A 17550-nucleotide genomic window follows, 5' to 3' on the forward strand; every position below is an offset into this window, starting at 1 on the left:
GAATCTCAGCACCACAGCTATGGAACCTTGGGTTCTACTACCAGAGCTTGAAATTTCTCCAAATTGAGATTAAAGAAGAAGGACATTAGTGCTAGATCTGCAAGGTGGTGGCCTAGGTAAACACAGCTTGCACAACCACATCACAATCACAACTCAACCATAGAACAACCATCACTGAGAACCAGCAGAAATCAAGCTGAATGGAAGTCTGACAACTATGGAAGTAAAGGAAGGGCAACCATCCACACTGGCAGTAGGAGTACAGATGCGGCACTGGCTGGTCCCACACCCACATGTGGTGGATAATGATCAGGAGGGGTTTCTCAGGAGCTGGGGTCCAGCTGCACACCTGGTTCCCCAGCCAGGGGTTTCAGCTCCAGGAAGGTAAGACCCTTGTCTTCTGGCAGTAAAAACCAGTGAAGATTTAGTCCCTGCAAGAACCTGCTGGATTCCCAGGCAGCTCCTCTTCAGGGCCTGCCTACACACAGACTTACTGAGACTCCCTCTGAGCCCCAGCACCTGGGGTAGCACTTTGAAAGGCATGAGGATAAGAGCTGGAGGATAGCCTTCTCCCAAACACCTGCTGGCAGAGGCCATTGCTCCTCTTCTGAGCCGTCCCACCACAGAGTCAGCAGGCTGCTGCCAGATGTGAGACTGCATCAACCTGGTTAACACTCTTTGCCCCAGCCTGGAAATCCTCGGACACTTTACCCTAATTTAGGGTGCAACCCAATCTGCCCAGCCAAGGGGTTAACCCAGCCAGGGGTTTTTGCATATGAATGACTTGTCTTGGCTAATGCTTGTGATCTTCCTAAATCCTCTCAACGAAAGAGCAGCTGGGCTTAGGGAGCCCCTGAAGCTTGCTGAGTAGCTCCAGGCCCCAGACTAGCAGCCTCTATCCTTGCTTCACAGCCTGGCCTTGCCAGGGCACCTCCAAGCTCAACATAAGAAGAAGCCAGGGGTTGATGGCTTAATAGCTTATGCCAAGTGGCCAGAGACAGAACACAAGGGGGCACAAGAGCCCTGATGTAGGAAACCCTGCTCTGGTGAGTTGACACCTGCACAGCTGATCCTCCGTGTAGGATGCATGCAAGTGGGCGGTCAGTGGTCCTAGCCAGTCCTTCCAACTGACTGGCCAGGGTAAACCCCTCCCATTGACAAGCCAATAGCAATCAAGGTTCACCTACAAAGGAGGGTGTAGTTGGCCCACACCAAGGGCGCATCTTGAGTATTCAGCTTGGTGATGGGGAGGCTGTGCCACTGGGCCCTACAGGACAGGACACCTACTACATTTGACCACCCTACCAAGTCAGGGAGTCATAGCAGTTCTACCTGATCCACAGAAACAAACACAGGGAGGCTGCCGAAGTGAGCAGAAAAAGAAATACGGCGCAAAAGAGAGAACGGATGAAAACTCCAGGAAAAGAACTGAACGAAATGGAGATAAGCAACCTATCAGATGCAGAGTTCAAAACACTGGTTCCTGGGATGCTCAAGGAACTCAGAGAGGACCTCAAGTGAAGGAAAAAACAAATCAGTCAGAAACAAAGGATACACTAACTGCAATGAAGAACAATGTACAGGGAAACAACAGTAGAGTAGATGAAGCTGAGAGTCAAATCTGTGATTTGGAAAAGAAGGAAGGAAGGAAGGAAGGAAGGAAGGAAGGAAGGAAGGAAGGAAGAAAGACAAGAAACTACCAATTAGAACAACAAGAAGAAAAAGAATCCAAAAGAATGAGGATAGTGTCAGGGGCCTCTGGGACAACTTCAAGCATTCCAACATTGGCATCGTTGGGGAGCCAGAGGAGAGAAAGAGAATGAAATAGGAGATTTCTCCGAAGAAACAATGTAAGAAAATGTAACCAATTTGGTGAAGGAAATAGATATATAAGTCCAGGAAGCACAGAGGGTCTCAAAGTAATGGGTGAAAAGAGGCCACACCAAGACACACCATAATGAAAATGCCAAAGATTAAAGATGAAGAGAAAATCTGAAAACCAGCAAGAGAGAAGCAGGTAGTTACCTGCAAGGGAGTCCCCATGAGACTGTCAGCTGATTTCTGAAAAGAAGGTATTGGCGAGGAATATTTAAAGTGATGAGAAGCAGGGACCTATAGGCAAGATGGCTCTACGCAGCAAAGCTGTCGTTTACAATCAAATGGCAGATAAAGTGCTTCCTAGCCAAGAAGAAGCTGAAGAAGTTAAGCAGCAAACCATTATTACATGAAAAGTGAACAGGACTTATTGAAGGAAAAGAAGATCAAAACGATGAACAATGAAATGACAATAAATGCATATCTATCAACAATGGATCTGAACACCAAACTGAGCAAACAAGCAGAACAGAAACAGAAGCATAGATGTGCAGAAAGGTTTGATGGCAGGCACATTGGAGCGGGGATGACGGAAATAGGTGAAAAGGTAGTTACAGAAGAGTTATGGGGATGTAAAGTACGGTGTAGGAAATGGAGAAGCCAAAGAACTTACAGGCATGACCAACAGACTGGAACAATGGTGTGGGAATTGCCTGAAACAGTGGGGGTGCTGGGTGGAGCGGTGCAAAGGGAGAAACCTTGGGGCAACTGTAAGAACATAACAATAAACTATAATTAAAAGTAAAAGATAACAATAAAATCTAGAGTGAGTTCTTTAAAGTCGTACTAGGAAAATATCTCTTCTGCTCACAAGTACAAATAGCAGAAATAAAGTGACCTACCTTCCACCAGCAAAACCCCAATTGCGAGTGAAGGCACTGCAGGATCCAGAGAGACGGTATCCTCTCCCTAGCTTGACTTGAACTGCATCTGGGTATCCCGAGGGATCTGGCATTGTACCTGCCTTTATCTTAATCTGATCAGTGCTGCTTTTGTGCCCGAATTAAGAGGGTGGGGGTAGTGGTTAATCCCATCACTTTCTCACTTTGGCCTTGCTCTTTTGTTTATTTTCACCAATCTTTTTTTTGTGTGTGTGCAGAGAGTAAAAGTTTTTATTTGTACTTTCCCAAGTGAGGTCTAGGGCCAGGTGGGGAGAAATGCACCATCCCTGAGGGGTGGGGGCTTTGAACATTTACTCGGTAAATGGGGTGGTTGTAGAGTAGCATGTCTTACGTGGTCTTGTATAGACCGTAGATTGTCTCGAGGTTGTGTATGGGTGCCCGTCCTGTTTCCTAAGTTTCTGGAGCCTCTGCGCCCTCAGGGCGCTTCCAATAATTTTCTAGTCATTACTGGGGAATGTACCCACACTGGCAGGTCAGTGTGAGAGAGAGCCCACGTCCTCCACTGTGAAGCTGGTTAATCTGGGGTTGCAGATGAGGGCAGCCCTGACCCAGGTGACCCAAATTAAGTGTGGCCCGGAGCTCCGTGATGACAGTGTGTACCTGCCACAGGAAAAGGTCCAGAAGGTGCCACAGGACAAGAAGCTCGTTGTTAGGTCTTTTGCACACTCTTTATTGTCCTTAACCCAACCTTAAAGCAAGCGAAGATGTTGAAAAGAAAGGGGTGAGAAAGTCAACCCATGCAAATATGAAACAACAGCAACAACAAACAACCTTGTCTAGTAGCCATTCGTAGCTAATGTATTTATAGGCTAAAGAAGGAATATTTTATAGTTATCCAAAAAATCACTAAGAAAATATTACGATGAACTTCACACACCCAGACACAGCACTGTGACGTACATAGACCAGAAAGACGGAGACTTGTAAGGTAAAACAGGTATATTTGTAATCGTTGTGAAAGATTTTAAAGAATTCCGTTTTGTCAGAAGCTGATAGAGAAGAAAGGTAAATGCTAGGAAAGTCTCCCCAGCTTTGATCACCGAGTCTGCAACGAGCACATAGCAGATGCAAAAGGTTTTTAAAGACCTAGAAAACATCGAGCAAATAGTATCAATATGAGACCACAAAAGAAATACCAGTAAAAATGTCACCGAATTAACGTATCTAGGGGCGTCTTGACCACAGTGAAAGCGAACAATAGAACGCCTCCCTGCCGCCCCCTGCAGGTGGCCCGGCAGAGTCAGCGCTGTCCCGACTTCTGGCCTCTGTCCGGATTCACTTGGCTCATTTCTGAACTTTGTACCCACGTGCCGTCACACCGCGCACGTTTGGGACCTGGCCTGCTGGGTGAAGCGCTTTCTTTGGGGGGGCTCGTGGTTGGTTTCGGAATGCCTTTTTCTTTTGCAGCTGGAATTTCCTTCTTAAAGGACCACGGCCGTCCCCCAAGAAAACCACTGTATGTGAAAGACACGTTGCTGTTCCTTGACGGTTTGATGTGCGAAGACACTTCTGCTCCGATTCGGTCGATGTTTGCCCTTGGAATGTTCAAAGTTTGGGGAGTGGCCTTTTCTCTTTATTTAGGGAATCCTCATTCAAGTGATCATTCTTGGGAGTGGAATGGATGCGCATTCCCTTTGGGGCTTTTGGACAAGGCTGGACAGGAGTCGTTTCCTCAGGTTTTGTTTTTGTCAGACAGACAATTCAATATGAGGGTGGAGAATGGGGACAGAGAGATGTCAAGTGAGTTTCTGATGTGGTATCTTCAGGTGGAAAGTGTAAAATGAATTAAATTGAAGAAGCAGGTCAACAAGAAAAAACGGCACCAACCATATTTATTGGAAAACGAATATCCACCCGATATGTTCACTAATGTCTATATAATATCTACATAAAAAGGAAAACGAACATATACAAAAAACAGAGGCGATGAATAAAAAGAGCGATGTGCCACTCGGAAAGGGAATGGTGGCCTGACCAGTGGGTTGGGCGTGGTCCCGCGAGGCGCACTGTCGCTGCTTTGACTCCCTGTCAGGCAGGGCTCACCCCAGGGCTGCGGGTCACGTCCCCCACTGGGAGCAAAGCACTGATGCTTCTCTCCCTCTCTTGCCCTCTCAAAAGAAACAAATAAGATCTTTGAAGAGAATTAAAATAACGAACTGGCCATACTAAGGAGGTGAGAAAGTTTCGAGGATGGCGGCAGGAAATACACAAGCTGAGCCTGGAGCATCTTGCAGTGCCTGACATTAAGGCACAGGAACCCCAGGGAAGAGCTCCCAAATTCAGCAACAACATAAAGTGGTATTGAATTATAACCCCAAATATAAAATAAACGTCTATGGTAGACGTTTCTGCCAGTATGGAGTCATACTGGTAGCAACAATTGAGTAAATAAAAAATTGGGGAGAGGAGACAAATCTCTCCTGAAGAAGATGCCAAAAACGTCCAGAGTCCTCCCCCTAAAGGACGGAAGAGGAACACCACGTCCGCTCAGCGTGGGCCACAAATAGTGTCTTCAGGAGTGCAGCGAGGCCAGTGGCAGTCGGGGGTGGTGCGTGGGAGTAGGAACTTTACAGTGAAGAATGCCCACACACACTCTTTCAGCCAGAGTCCTGAATTATGTCCATAGTTTATGCCCTTGATATGATGTGATAAAAAGAGCCATTGACCTTTGTAATCTTCTTTGGAAAAACACGTAAACCTGGGCTCATTATAAGAAAAACAGTAGACAAATTCCAATAGGTGGGCATGCTGTACTATGCCTGAACGATATCCCCCAAATTGTCAAGTGTCTCTGTAAGCATTTTGTAAGGTCTGAAAATCTGTTACAGCTGAGAGTAACTGAAGGACACACAAAAACTAACCATCATTTGGTATTTGGGATGTGATCCTGGCACAGAAAAAGGACATTGGGTAGAAAACGGAGGAAATCTGAATCACGTACGGCCTTGTCAGATAACGTGCTGGTGCTAGTTCATTACTGGTAACCAATGTACCGTAGTAACGTAAGGTGTTAATGAAAGGAGAAAGTGCGAGTGGGGTGGGGTGGGCGGTAGTTATAGGGGAACTCTCCCAAAAATCTGATCAACTTTTTGAGAAATCTAAAACTGTTCTAAAATAATAATGCATTATTAAGTGTAATAAAATAAATAAGTGAGAGAAGGTATGAAAGAGCAATATTAAGATGAAAAAAATTGGAAATAGAATCAATTTTTAAATGATTTTATAAACCACTACATGACTATTTTGAAAGTAGAAAACAGCTTTGTTTAACATTGAAAAATGCTGAAATGTGACGCGTTTACAGAAATTCATAAAGCACGCGTGTACAGCTAAACTATACACACATTACTAACTCTTAGCATCTATTCGTAATTGTCCCAAAAGTGGAAGGGGCCTCGGGTCAAGACATTCGGCATTGCCAGTCACTGGGAGCCTGGCTCCCGCTCCTCTTCTGGCAGCCCAGCCCCATCTGCCTCTCAGACTGACACTCCCCTAACTACAAGCGTATTAATTTTGGTCAACAATATGAAGTTACTACTGTACCCATTTTTGAAAACTTGATAAAACCTTTGGAAATAAAAAACAAACATTTAAAGAAAGGCTAGCTGAATGTATTCTTGTGCGTGTATTTTTTCTTCATTTATGTTGTTGCATACAGCTGGCCTTTGTTCTGTTGGGGGGTTGTATTCAATCGTACACACGTTTGGGCTGCTGCTGGGCCTTTGGGTTGTTTCCGCTTTTGGCTTCTTACTCCGCTATTTGGAACATTCTCCCACACCTACATTGGAACTCTGGTCCCTCGCGCCTAAAAATTGATCTCTTGGGCAGAGGTTATGTGAATGCAAATGTTATCTTGCCAGACTCTTTCTCAACAGGTTGGTTTTTTGAGCCACTTACATACTCACGAGCTTCACATGAGGTCCTCATTGCTCTTCACTTTTGCACACTTTTGGGATAATGGGCCTTCTTAGTTTTAGCCAATCAGGCGAGGGCACAGAGCTATGTAATCGTGATTTGCACTTCCCTGATTATGAATGAGAGTGAGCAAGTTTTCGCGTTTATCAGCCAGTAGGCTAAACGCCTTCACCAAGGGCCTAATCAAGTCTTTTGTCCATTTTTCTGCTGGGTTGTCTTCGTGGTAGTTCTTTATACATTTTGGTCATTAGCTCTTTACTGGGTGTGGGTAAGGCAATTTCCCACTCCTTGATTTGTCTTTTCACTCTCTTTTTTCCTATCGTTTGTTGAATAAAAGTCCCTTGACCTCTAATAATACAAATATTATTAAAAGTCGCCAACACGTATGGCGATTATCAAATACCACACACTGTCCAAAGAATTCTGCATAGAAGAACTCAATCTGCAGAACGACCCTATCAGGGCAATCCTATCAACCATGTTTCTTGGATCGGGAAGCTGAGGCAGGGACATCAAACAACCTGCTCAAGGTGACCGTTCTAGGAACGGGTGCCGGCCGGTACTTAAATAAGGATCTCCAAGAGAATTCTTTAAAAAGGAGAAAAAGAGGGGTGACTTCTCCTCTAGCCAACTGCAGTAATTGTGCTGAATGGATAAATACATCTGTGTACAAGTAGAGGAGCCAGACACCATATACATATGTGTGAGAATGTGTATTTCATGAAGGTGGCATAGCAAGCTGGTAGGAAGACATGGACTGTTCAATATGTAGTTCTTACCTAAATCTGGGATGGATTACATACTGAAGATAGAAAACAGAATTTTAAGACTATTAGAGGAAGTGTTCAAGAATGTCTTTATGAACTCGGGTGAAAAACATATCTTCAAGTACCAAAGCATTGTGTTGGAAATGTCTGATATGGGGAACTGATTGCAATAGAGTGACAAATGTGATAGTGAGTTTTATGGATGGACCTAAATGGGCTAAGAGATGCCAAGTTAGCTGATAAAGCACTATTCCTGGATGTGTGTGTGTGTGTGTGTGTGTGTGGTGGGGGGGGGGGGTTCTGGGGAAGAGATTAGCCCGTGCATCATTAGACTGAGTTAAGAGGCCTTCACCAATACAGGTGGACTCATCCTAGCCATTCAGAGCCTGAAGAGAACCAAAGGGGCAGGGAGGGACAAATTCATTCTCTGCTTGATCTTAAATGTTCTTCCTTGCCCACCCCGAGACATCTTCCTTATTAGGCACTCCTGGTTCCTGGGCTTTAAGCCTGAGACTTGGACTGACATCACTGGCCCCTAGATTCTCAGGCATTCCAACTCAGACAGAATGCATCACCACGTTCCTGGTTCTCTAGCTTGCAGATGGGGCAGATCACGGGATTCCTTGGCCTCCATTACCACTTGCACTAATTTCTGTAGTAAAGCTCTTCATATACCTGTATGTTCCTACTGGGTTTGTTTCTCCAGGGAACCTGGATTAAGACAATGACATGAGAACATGAAAAGAAATGACAGTCTCTGGCTGGATGGCTCAGTTGGTTGGAGGATTGTCCCAGACACCAAAACGTTGCGAGTTCGATTCCATCCAGGCACATACCTAGATTGTGGATTCTTGCCCCAGTCAGGGCACACAGGGAAGGCAAACCATAGATGTTTTTTTTCTCTCGCATCCCCTCCCTTTCTCTCTCTCTCTCTCTCTCTCCCCCTTCTCCTTCCTTTCCTCTCCTCTCTAAGGTCTGGGGACATGCCCCTGGGCAAAGATTAGATTAAATAAAAATCATGAAAATGGCAGCAGTTTCAAAACAAAGAATTACAGACCAGGAGAAATTTTTCCTCATACACAATACAGATAATGAATTAGGATCCTGAACCTCATAAAACTTGCAGAGATCAGCGAAAAAATAGTCAACCTCAAAAGAGGGAACAAAGCCTTAGGACAAGCAATTCATAAAAGAAATCCAAATGGCAAATAAATATGAAAAAAGAAATCGCAGGTCACTAGTAATCAGTAAAGTGCAACAAGGTAGTATTTTTCATTCATTTAGGCTAGGAAAAAGAAAAAGGTCTGACAATATAAAAAAAGGCCAAAGACATGGAGAAAGCAGACCTCTCTCAGACCGCCAGTGGAGATAGAAAGTGGAGGCTAATAAGGTTGTTCTTAGAAAAGCTGAAAAAGAACATAAATACAACTAAGTTATTCCATTTCTCTATAGAAAACTACTCAGTCAGCCACTGTTTCAATTAGCAAAGATTTGGAAATACCCTATTGTCCATCGGCAGGGGGAAAACAAACAAAAAACTAAGCTCTCGTTGACTTCGTTGGAGTGACTGAGGTCTACATATCACAAAGCTTTTAGATCTTGTCAATGTAATATTGACGTTTTAAAAAGATGGTTGGGGGGAGGGGGTGTAGGTTGACAAAGCCACACAGGAGATACTACCTTTGACTGTGTGCACGTTCACTTGTGAACTTGGAGAACACACATTAAACTCATAATTATTTCCCAGAAGTGGAGAGAGACCTGGGATAGATCATGGCAGAGAAAACAAAGGTGGCTGCATCCTGGCCTTTATATAATTTTCCAAATCAATATCCGTTGCTTTTCCAAGACCGAGTATAGCAAATACTGATTGGACTTGGAGAACAGCTGGATAGGGGCATCTTTTATTGAGAAGAGTGGTCCAAATTGAGCATGTCCAAACTGAATGTGTCAACAGGAAGGAAAATAGAACTTTGAATAGATTTTCTGGAAGAACGTCCTTCACTACCACCCCCAGCTCCTTTTTCTTTCAAGAGAATTTAGAAACCACTTTATCGATACAGCCGAACTCTGTTTTTGACATTGCTTGTCCGTATTGGGAAAACAAATTTTAAAACTTAAGCAAATAACTAATGGAAAACCTGAGTGCAGTAGGAGCAATATTTTTCTGGGGGAAAAATGTTGTTTTTCTTCTTTTTCAAAGACCCCAATTTTTTTTTTATCCTATGCCTCCCGGGCATCTATCTTCCAAGGAGTAGATGGTGACATTCCTGAAGTATGACAAAATGTTTTCAGTTTGTAAACTTTAAAACAGAAATAAGAGCCAGACTATTGCCTTTAGAGAGACTTCTCAGAATTCCTTTATTTCTCTGCACTGCCACATGCACAACTGACTTAAGTCGAAGCACAAAGCCTGACCCGCCCCCAAGATCTCAGGTTCTTTTCACATAGAAGTTTATTTCTTGCCCATGCAATGTGGACTGTGAGGCCAGGTGCTCCCCAGGGCTCCACACTTCCAAGGGAGTCCAGTCTGCTTCCATCTTCTCGTTCCATTATCTCAAGATTCAGCTTAATCTCCTTTTCAGTCAAGCATCTCACTCCCATCCTGCACTGTGCCTGGAACCCCTGAGTTCAGACTCTCAGCCTCAATTTTCCACAGAATACACTTCTCTCTCCAGCTACATTAGGCAAAAAGAAACTTGCCTGGCTCCTTCCTCTTTGTGGTGGGCATGTGGCATGGGCTTTTGCTGATCCCCAGAGTTTCGAACAATCACTGCTTTTCCAATTTTCCTGCCCTCACTTTTATAATGTGCTTCAAATTCCCGAGCCTTACTGAAATTCTGTAAGGGAGAGCTTCCTTAAGAAACTCTACACATCAAATTCCCCAGCCAGCCTGCCAGGCAGAACCCAACAACTGTCCCCACCATATTCAGCAACCCCACGCAATTTTATCGTTTTGTGGAAAATGTTTCCTTATAAGTATTCAGAAAAGGGCAGTAAACAGTACCCTCAACTCCTCCGTGGGTTGAATGGGCAATATTGGGGGGGAAAGTCCAATGTTTGTGGCCTTTAAGATATTTGTGAAGAAATACTGGTAACGGATAACACGAGAGACAACTCCAATTCCGTAAGGCAGTGGAGGAGTGGTTTGCTTCTTTGAAATGTCCTCTTCTGTATCCAAACTATCCTTTTCAATTTCCAAAATGTATTCTGAGTTTGCCCACTTCTGTGCATTTGCAGTAATAATGCCTCAGTCAAAGGAACCATCAGTTCTCACCTGTATTGCTTAGATGTTCTGACTGCTCTTGCCGCTCACTGTCCCCAGAACTAAGCTCATTATTGAAATGTGTGCATCGTATCAAGTGCTGTTTTAAACTTCCAATGCCTTCTTCTTTCAAGTTGAAAAATATTCAAATACTTTGTATAACTCGCAAGATCCTACATACCCTGGGCCCTGCATGTCCCCTTCTATTGTATGAGCCAGATGCCAAGGGGCGACCTTTCTATTCCACCATAGAGCTATTCCTCTTGCTGGTCCCTCTAAGTGGAAGTTAACACTGGACCTCCCTTCTTGAGAGCTGGGTCTCGGACAGGTCTCCCGCTCTAAGAGGTGTTCACTGATCAGCAGGAGTCAGGCTTGCCCCACTCAGTTCTGCTGTGCCATCCCATCCCCACATGTAACCAAAGGAGATGATCGTTCATTCATTGATGGCCTTGTTTATTGAGATGAATCAATAAATTGACCACTGTATACACAGCCCTGAAACAGCAGTGGAGACTTGAAGATATTTGGATGATGGCACCTTTGTCCTATGCTTGCTCACCTCTCCCAGCGACTTAAGTTCTACTGCTCAGCCAACTTACCACATGATTTCCACGAGGTCCTCCTTAAAAAAGTGTACACATCAAAGTCCCCAGCCAGCCTGCCAGGCAGAACCCAACAACGGTCCCCAACGTATTTACCAACTCCACACAATTTTATCAGGCCAGAAGCATAGGTTTTGCTGAAAATGTTTCCATGTATTTATTCAGAAAAGTGCAGAAAACAGTAAGCTCAACTCCTCCGTTGGTTGAATGGACCATACTGGGGGGGGGGGGGGGAAGTCCAATGTTTCTGGCCTTTAAGATATTTGTGAAGAAATACCGGTAACAGATAACATTATAGACACATCCATGACTCAAACATCATACATTGTTTTCTGAGCCTCTACTGACCCGAGGGATCAAAAGGGCCTAGTTCTGCAGAAAATGGGGAGGGGCCAGAGAAAGAGAAAGGGCAAAAGGGGAGCCAAAGCCCGGGATTCTTCCGAAGCTGGGCAACACCCAGAGCTGTCCCACAGTACGGAGTCTTGGCTACATCAGGCTTTGGAAACCTCAGCAGAACTTGAAGGGTTCCCAGAGACACAGGGGGTCCAGTGGATAAAACGTCTGATGGCAACACAGGAGTTAGCAGCGTCCAAAGACATTCTAGGGTCCGAGAGGAAGAACAAACTATGGCGACCTTGGTAAATACCTCGAACTAAGCCCGTACAGAGGCAACACCGGGGTACTCTCATGGAAGAGCAGTGACTTCCAAACTTGCTTGTAGCTCTGAGATGTCTCAGTGCCTCTCCACACAAAAGAGCAGTGGGGAACGAGGCAGGCGTCCCCTAGGCTCAGCAGTCTGGAGCGAAGGAGGAGCGGGGAGGTACGAGCGGATGGAGAGTGTCCAGGCTCAGAGGTGCAGGGTTGTCCAGGGAGGGATGATCCCGGGACACAGGCAGGGCCTCGGGGTCCGGAGCAGTGCGCGCTGTGCCCACTGAGCAGCGCCTCTTAGCCGCGGCCTGCAGGGTCGCCTCCTGAGCCCCCTCTTCCCGAGGACGACGGCCCCCAGCACAGCTGCCAGTGGGCTGGAGATCCCGGTCAGAGGGACCCGGGATTGGCGGCGAGGACAGGTCGGGCTTGGAGGAGCAGCAGGCGGCCGCAGCTCCGCACCTGGTGGCGGAGGCAGAAGCCAGGACTGGCGAGAGGAGCAGGGACGCCTGGCGCACAGGGACGCGGTCCACGGCGCCAGGGTTGCGCGGGGCCCGACGCGGCTGCAGGTGCCTCGAGCCCAGCGCTGCCGTCGAGGCCGCCCGGCTCTGTCTCCAGGCGCTCAGGTCCATGCTGCCCGGCTTCGTGGGCTCCACGTGGTCCAGGACAGTCCGGTCCTGCCCGCGTTTCCACAGCTCGTAGCGCTCGGGCTGCAGGATGCGCACAAAGGCGTCCATGGAAAAGCTGACCCTGGCCTCCCCGCAGCTGCACTGAGAGGCCACTTTGCCATAGTCGACCCATCGCGGGGTGGCAAAGTTGATGGCCTCGGCGCAGTTGAAGCCGTGATTGAAGCCAGCGTGGTAGCCGTAGGGAAAGGTCACCATGAACTCTCCAGCCTCCTGAGTGATGCGACTGAAGGGGATCCCATTCTCCTTGAGGACGCTGGGCGAGATGAGCGCCACCTTGTGCCTCAGGAAGGCCTCACAGCCCCGGGAACTGCCTGGGAAAAGCTCCCTGGCCAGGCATTCCAGGCGCTGGCCGTGCTCTGGGGGCACCGCGTACCAAGTTTTGGGCTCCCCGAAGTGCAGGTAGTTGATGCTGTAAAGGTCCATGTCCTCCGTGTGCCAAGCGAAGCTGGTCTTCCACATGCCAAAGTACAGGTAGGGGGTGTTGACGCCTTCGATGACAACTCCGCACTCCTGCTCCAGCAAGTCCTGAATGGTTCCCAGGTGGCCGAGGTTCCACTGCTTGGTGTTTGCATCAAACAAGGAGCCACTGACGTCAGCGCCGTAGATGGGCGAACCGTAGACGCGGGATTTCCAGTACTTTCGCTCCAAATCCTCAAAATCCACATGTGGCGGAGTCCGGTATTGGCCACTGTTGGCCAAGCGGCGATACTGCCCCACCGTCATGGCTTTCTTCTTCTTGTGGTATTGAATAAACACACCTGCGCGCCCAGAGGCCACCTGCTGCAGAGGAGCGGCTATTAAGATGTCACTGATGTCATCATAGCTCTGTCTGGCTTTCCACTCCTTGGGTGGAATTATCTTAGCCAGGCCAGCTCGGTGGGCACCTTGGGATTCTATGGAAGCAATGTATGTGTTGAAATCCTGAAAGTCTTCCGCGCTTGGGCGGAAGGTCATGATTGAAAGGCTTGGGTTCTGGGCACCAGAGCGCTTAAAGTTCATGGCTGCGATAGAAGCAGCGGACTCCCAGGTGCCTAGGTCTATATTCGATCCGAGACAATGACGGGAGTAATGTCTTCTCTGTTGCTTTCCTCAGACTCGGGCACTTGGACAAATCAGCCTCTTTCAGACTTGTGGACTGGCCAGTGGTGCTGCACTCTGGGCAGCCTTTTGGACCTGAAGGAAACGGGGTAGGCGCCGGGGGAGCAGACACTTGGAGTGGCACGGAGGCTCAGCCCGCAGCTCTGTGAGCGTCCTCAGTTGGGGTGCTGGTGTCTCTGAGGCTTCCAGGCTGGAGCGTAGGGATGGCCCTTCACCCCACCGTAGCGGAAAGTCTCTTGCAGGAAGTTGAAAAGCTAAACCAAAAGAAAAACAATACAGAATATTTGAAAATAATTTCTATACCTAGTAACACCCAACAGAAATGATGACCCGGATCAAACCCTGATTCTTAGAAAAGACCCTTAGAAGTGAAAAGACATAGGCACGAAGAGAAAAAAGTACAAACAAACCACGTTATGATAACATGGGGGACAGAGCGAAAAACCCAGCAGAGAACTATTTGTATACTATAGTTTAATCTTATGAATGAATCCCTTGGTGCTCCTAATTTGGATGGATCATTTTCTCCAAAGGACAAATGTCTTCTAGTGGCCCAAGAAAAAAGTGAAATACTGATATATCCCCATAAGCTAAATAAAAATAACAGTGGTTTAAATATGGCCCATTAACACCTAACACTTCATTTTGTAAGTGCATTCTCTGACCCTTACGTCGTGGAAGCGTTTCTAGGGCACGCTATTCAGTTCACTTCACGAAGCTCAATGCAAAACCAGAAGAGGGCGACACTGGGCAAGCACTCCACGGGGCCAACTTGATCGAGGGGCTTAGTTGGGGAAGTCTTAAATAAAATTTTATCCCAAATTTACTGCAGCGGGGCATGAAAAGAAGAGCACACCATGCTGAACCGGCAAAGATCCTTTACAAAACCTATCAGTGTGAGCGACTCCCTTGACAGATAAAATGGAGAAACCATCCCCTATCGCATGCGGAAAACTATTTGAAAGAACTCAAGGTGCATTTCATTATTTCAAGACACGCTTTACAAAGAAAAGAGAGAATTCCCGTCCTGGAAAGAGTGCCTGCCCTGACTGGCGCGGCTCCGTGGGTTGGAGCGTTGTCGCACAGAAGGAAAGTTTGCCAGTCCGCGAATCGCGGTCAGGGCACAGGCCTGGGTTTCGGGTTTGGTTTCCAGGTGTGGCTCAAACGAGAGGCAACTGATCGACGTTTCCCTCGCACCTCTAGCTTTCTCTCCCTCTCTTCCCCTCTCTCTAAACAAAAGTACTAAATCAAGTCTTTTTGCAAAAAAATGAAGCAAGAATGCCTATGCAAACAACCAGCAGGTGAAAAATACAGAGCACTGATGTATCCACCCCTACAAGCATTATTCTTCACAGAAAAACACATGACGCAATCTCATCATTAGTTTGCATTAATCGAAAAATTAGGATTAGAAATGAAGGTTTCAACACCATTCTAGACAGATTAGCATACAGAAACCTCTAGCATTCTAAACACTGGTTAATGATCAATGAATTATAAGGTGGACTAAGCAGACAGGTTTCAGCCCTTTTAAGACATACAAGGCCTACCTGGACTTCTGAGGCTCTATTGTTTAGAACAGGTGTCCCCACCCTCCTGGCCATGCACCAGTATAGGTCCCAGCCTGTTAGGAACCGGGCAGCACAGCAGGAGCTGAGCTGGAATGCAATGCGCTTGACTCAGCCCCAAGCCATCCCCCACAACCCCGGTCCACGGAAACATTGTCTTCCACGAAACCAGTCCCTGGTGCCAAAAAGCTTGGGGACCACTGGTGTAGAGCATCGTGCCATACACCAAAATGTTGGGTGTTTGATTCCTACTCAGGGCACACCTGGAAGGCAATCAATCGATATTTCTCTCTCTCTCTCTCTCTCTCTCTCTCTCTCTCTCTCTCTCTCTCTTCCTCTCTCTCCTCCTCGCACACTCTGTCTCTCTTCTTCTCTCTCCAAAATCAATAATCCTACTTAAAAATTTTAAAAATGAGGAAATATGAAGCCGTAATGCAGAAACAAAAAGAGTGACATACACATAATATTTGTGCTTTCGATGCATAAATAAATGAGACTTTACCAGAAAAGAGGTTGCCTTCTGATATAAAAGGTTATCATTTTCAACTGTTTTATGCTTTAAGGAAAAAACAAAAACACACCCTGGCTGGTGTGGCCCAGTGGGTTGAGTACCAGCCTGCTTCCATTCCTGCTCGGGTCAGACGCCTGGGTTGCGGGCCAGGACCCCAGTTTGTGGTGTGTGAGTGGCCACCTATCAAAGTTTCTCTCCCTCCCTTCCCCTCTCTCTCAAAGTCAATAAAAAAACTATTTTTTTAATTAAAAAAAGGAAAAGCAAAAACAAACAAACACAAAAAGGCTTGCCATCTGCTACTCTAATGTCTTGATTCCAAAGGGCCGTACATTAGGACCCAGAAAATGACTTCCTTTCAGGACTCAGCCTCTGAGTGGAACGTGCTGTGCTGGAAGTCCAGCTCTGTTCGGCCCATCCCAACTCCCATTCAATCGGCAGGATCCCACTTCCAATGCCCCCATATCAGATAAATAACCTCTAATCTAATCCCACATATTTTCCAAGTCCCTCTCAATAAATTCATTCTCTTCCCACATGTAGAAACCCTCTTATTGCCATTGGAAACCAGTTCCCGAAATACCAGGCTTCTTCCTGAAAATCTATGTGATTTTTCCCAAGAAAATATTCAGAAGAAAATTAATCCCACACCTCTGAAAAACAGTTTAGAAACAAAAATGTGTTGTAATTCAAGGAAAGGATATCCCAGTGCATATTTCTCCATCACAAATAGGATAAAAGTATATAATGTATGCAGGGGAAGGTCCAAAGTGCATGACCAATGATATGCCAGGGGAGGAAAGGTTAGCCTGGGGGCAAGGGCCCCGCTTCCCCCAGTTTTGCCCGTTGCTAGGCACCTGGGGCTTTCCGCCCTGCCCACCTCCTGTCCCTGGCCCTTGTCTTCGCTCATTTTTAGCCGCTTGGACACTGGAAGTGGAATGCAGACAAAGTTTGAATCTCAGCACCACAGCTATGGAACCTTGGGTTCTACTACCAGAGCTTGAAATTTCTCCAAATTGAGATTAATGAAGAAGGACATCAGTGCTAGATCTGCAAGGTGGTGGCCTAGGTAAACACAGCTTGCACAACCACATCACAATCACAACTCAACCATAGAACAACCATCACTGAGAACCAGCAGAAATCAAGCTGAATGGAAGTCTGACAACTATGGAAGTAAAGGAAGGGCAACCATCCACACTGGCAGTAGGAGTACAGATGCGGCACTGGCTGGTCCCACACCCACATGTGGTGGATAATGATCAGGAGGGGTTTCTCAGGAGCTGGGGTCCAGCTGCACACCTGGTTCCCCAGCCAGGGGTTTCAGCTCCAGGAAGGTAAGACCCTTGTCTTCTGGCAGTAAAAACCAGTGAAGATTTAGTCCCTGCAAGAACCTGCTGGATTCCCAGGCAGCTCCTCTTCAGGGCCTGCCTACACACAGACTTACTGAGACTCCCTCTGAGCCCCAGCACCTGGGGTAGCACTTTGAAAGGCATGAGGATAAGAGCTGGAGGATAGCCTTCTCCCAAACACCTGCTGGCAGAGGCCATTGCTCCTCTTCTGAGCCGTCCCACCACAGAGTCAGCAGGCTGCTGCCAGATGTGAGACTGCATCAACCTGGTTAACACTCTTTGCCCCAGCCTGGAAATCCTTGGACACTTTACCCTAATTTAGGGTGCCCCCCAATCTGCCCAGCCAAGGGGTTAACCCAGCCAG

The 17550-nt window shown here is 46.7% G+C and overlaps 1 protein-coding gene across 1 annotated transcript; it reads right to left on the reverse strand.

Moving 5' to 3' along the window:
• Window positions 1-12114: 12114 nt before the first annotated feature.
• Window positions 12115-13662, reverse strand: LOC128780902 (lysine-specific demethylase 4D-like). The gene is made up of 2 exons (XM_053924447.1): window positions 12559-13662; window positions 12115-12480 (listed from the first exon to the last, which is right to left on the reverse strand). Exons 1-2 carry the CDS (start codon window positions 13657-13659, stop codon window positions 12115-12117), a joined length of 1467 nt encoding a protein of 488 aa, XP_053780422.1. The 5' UTR covers window positions 13660-13662.
• Between the last annotated feature and the right edge of the window lie 3888 nt (window positions 13663-17550).

The sequence above is a fragment of the Desmodus rotundus genome, chromosome 5 (assembly GCF_022682495.2).
Source record: "Desmodus rotundus isolate HL8 chromosome 5, HLdesRot8A.1, whole genome shotgun sequence".
Taxonomy (NCBI): domain Eukaryota; kingdom Metazoa; phylum Chordata; class Mammalia; order Chiroptera; family Phyllostomidae; genus Desmodus; species Desmodus rotundus.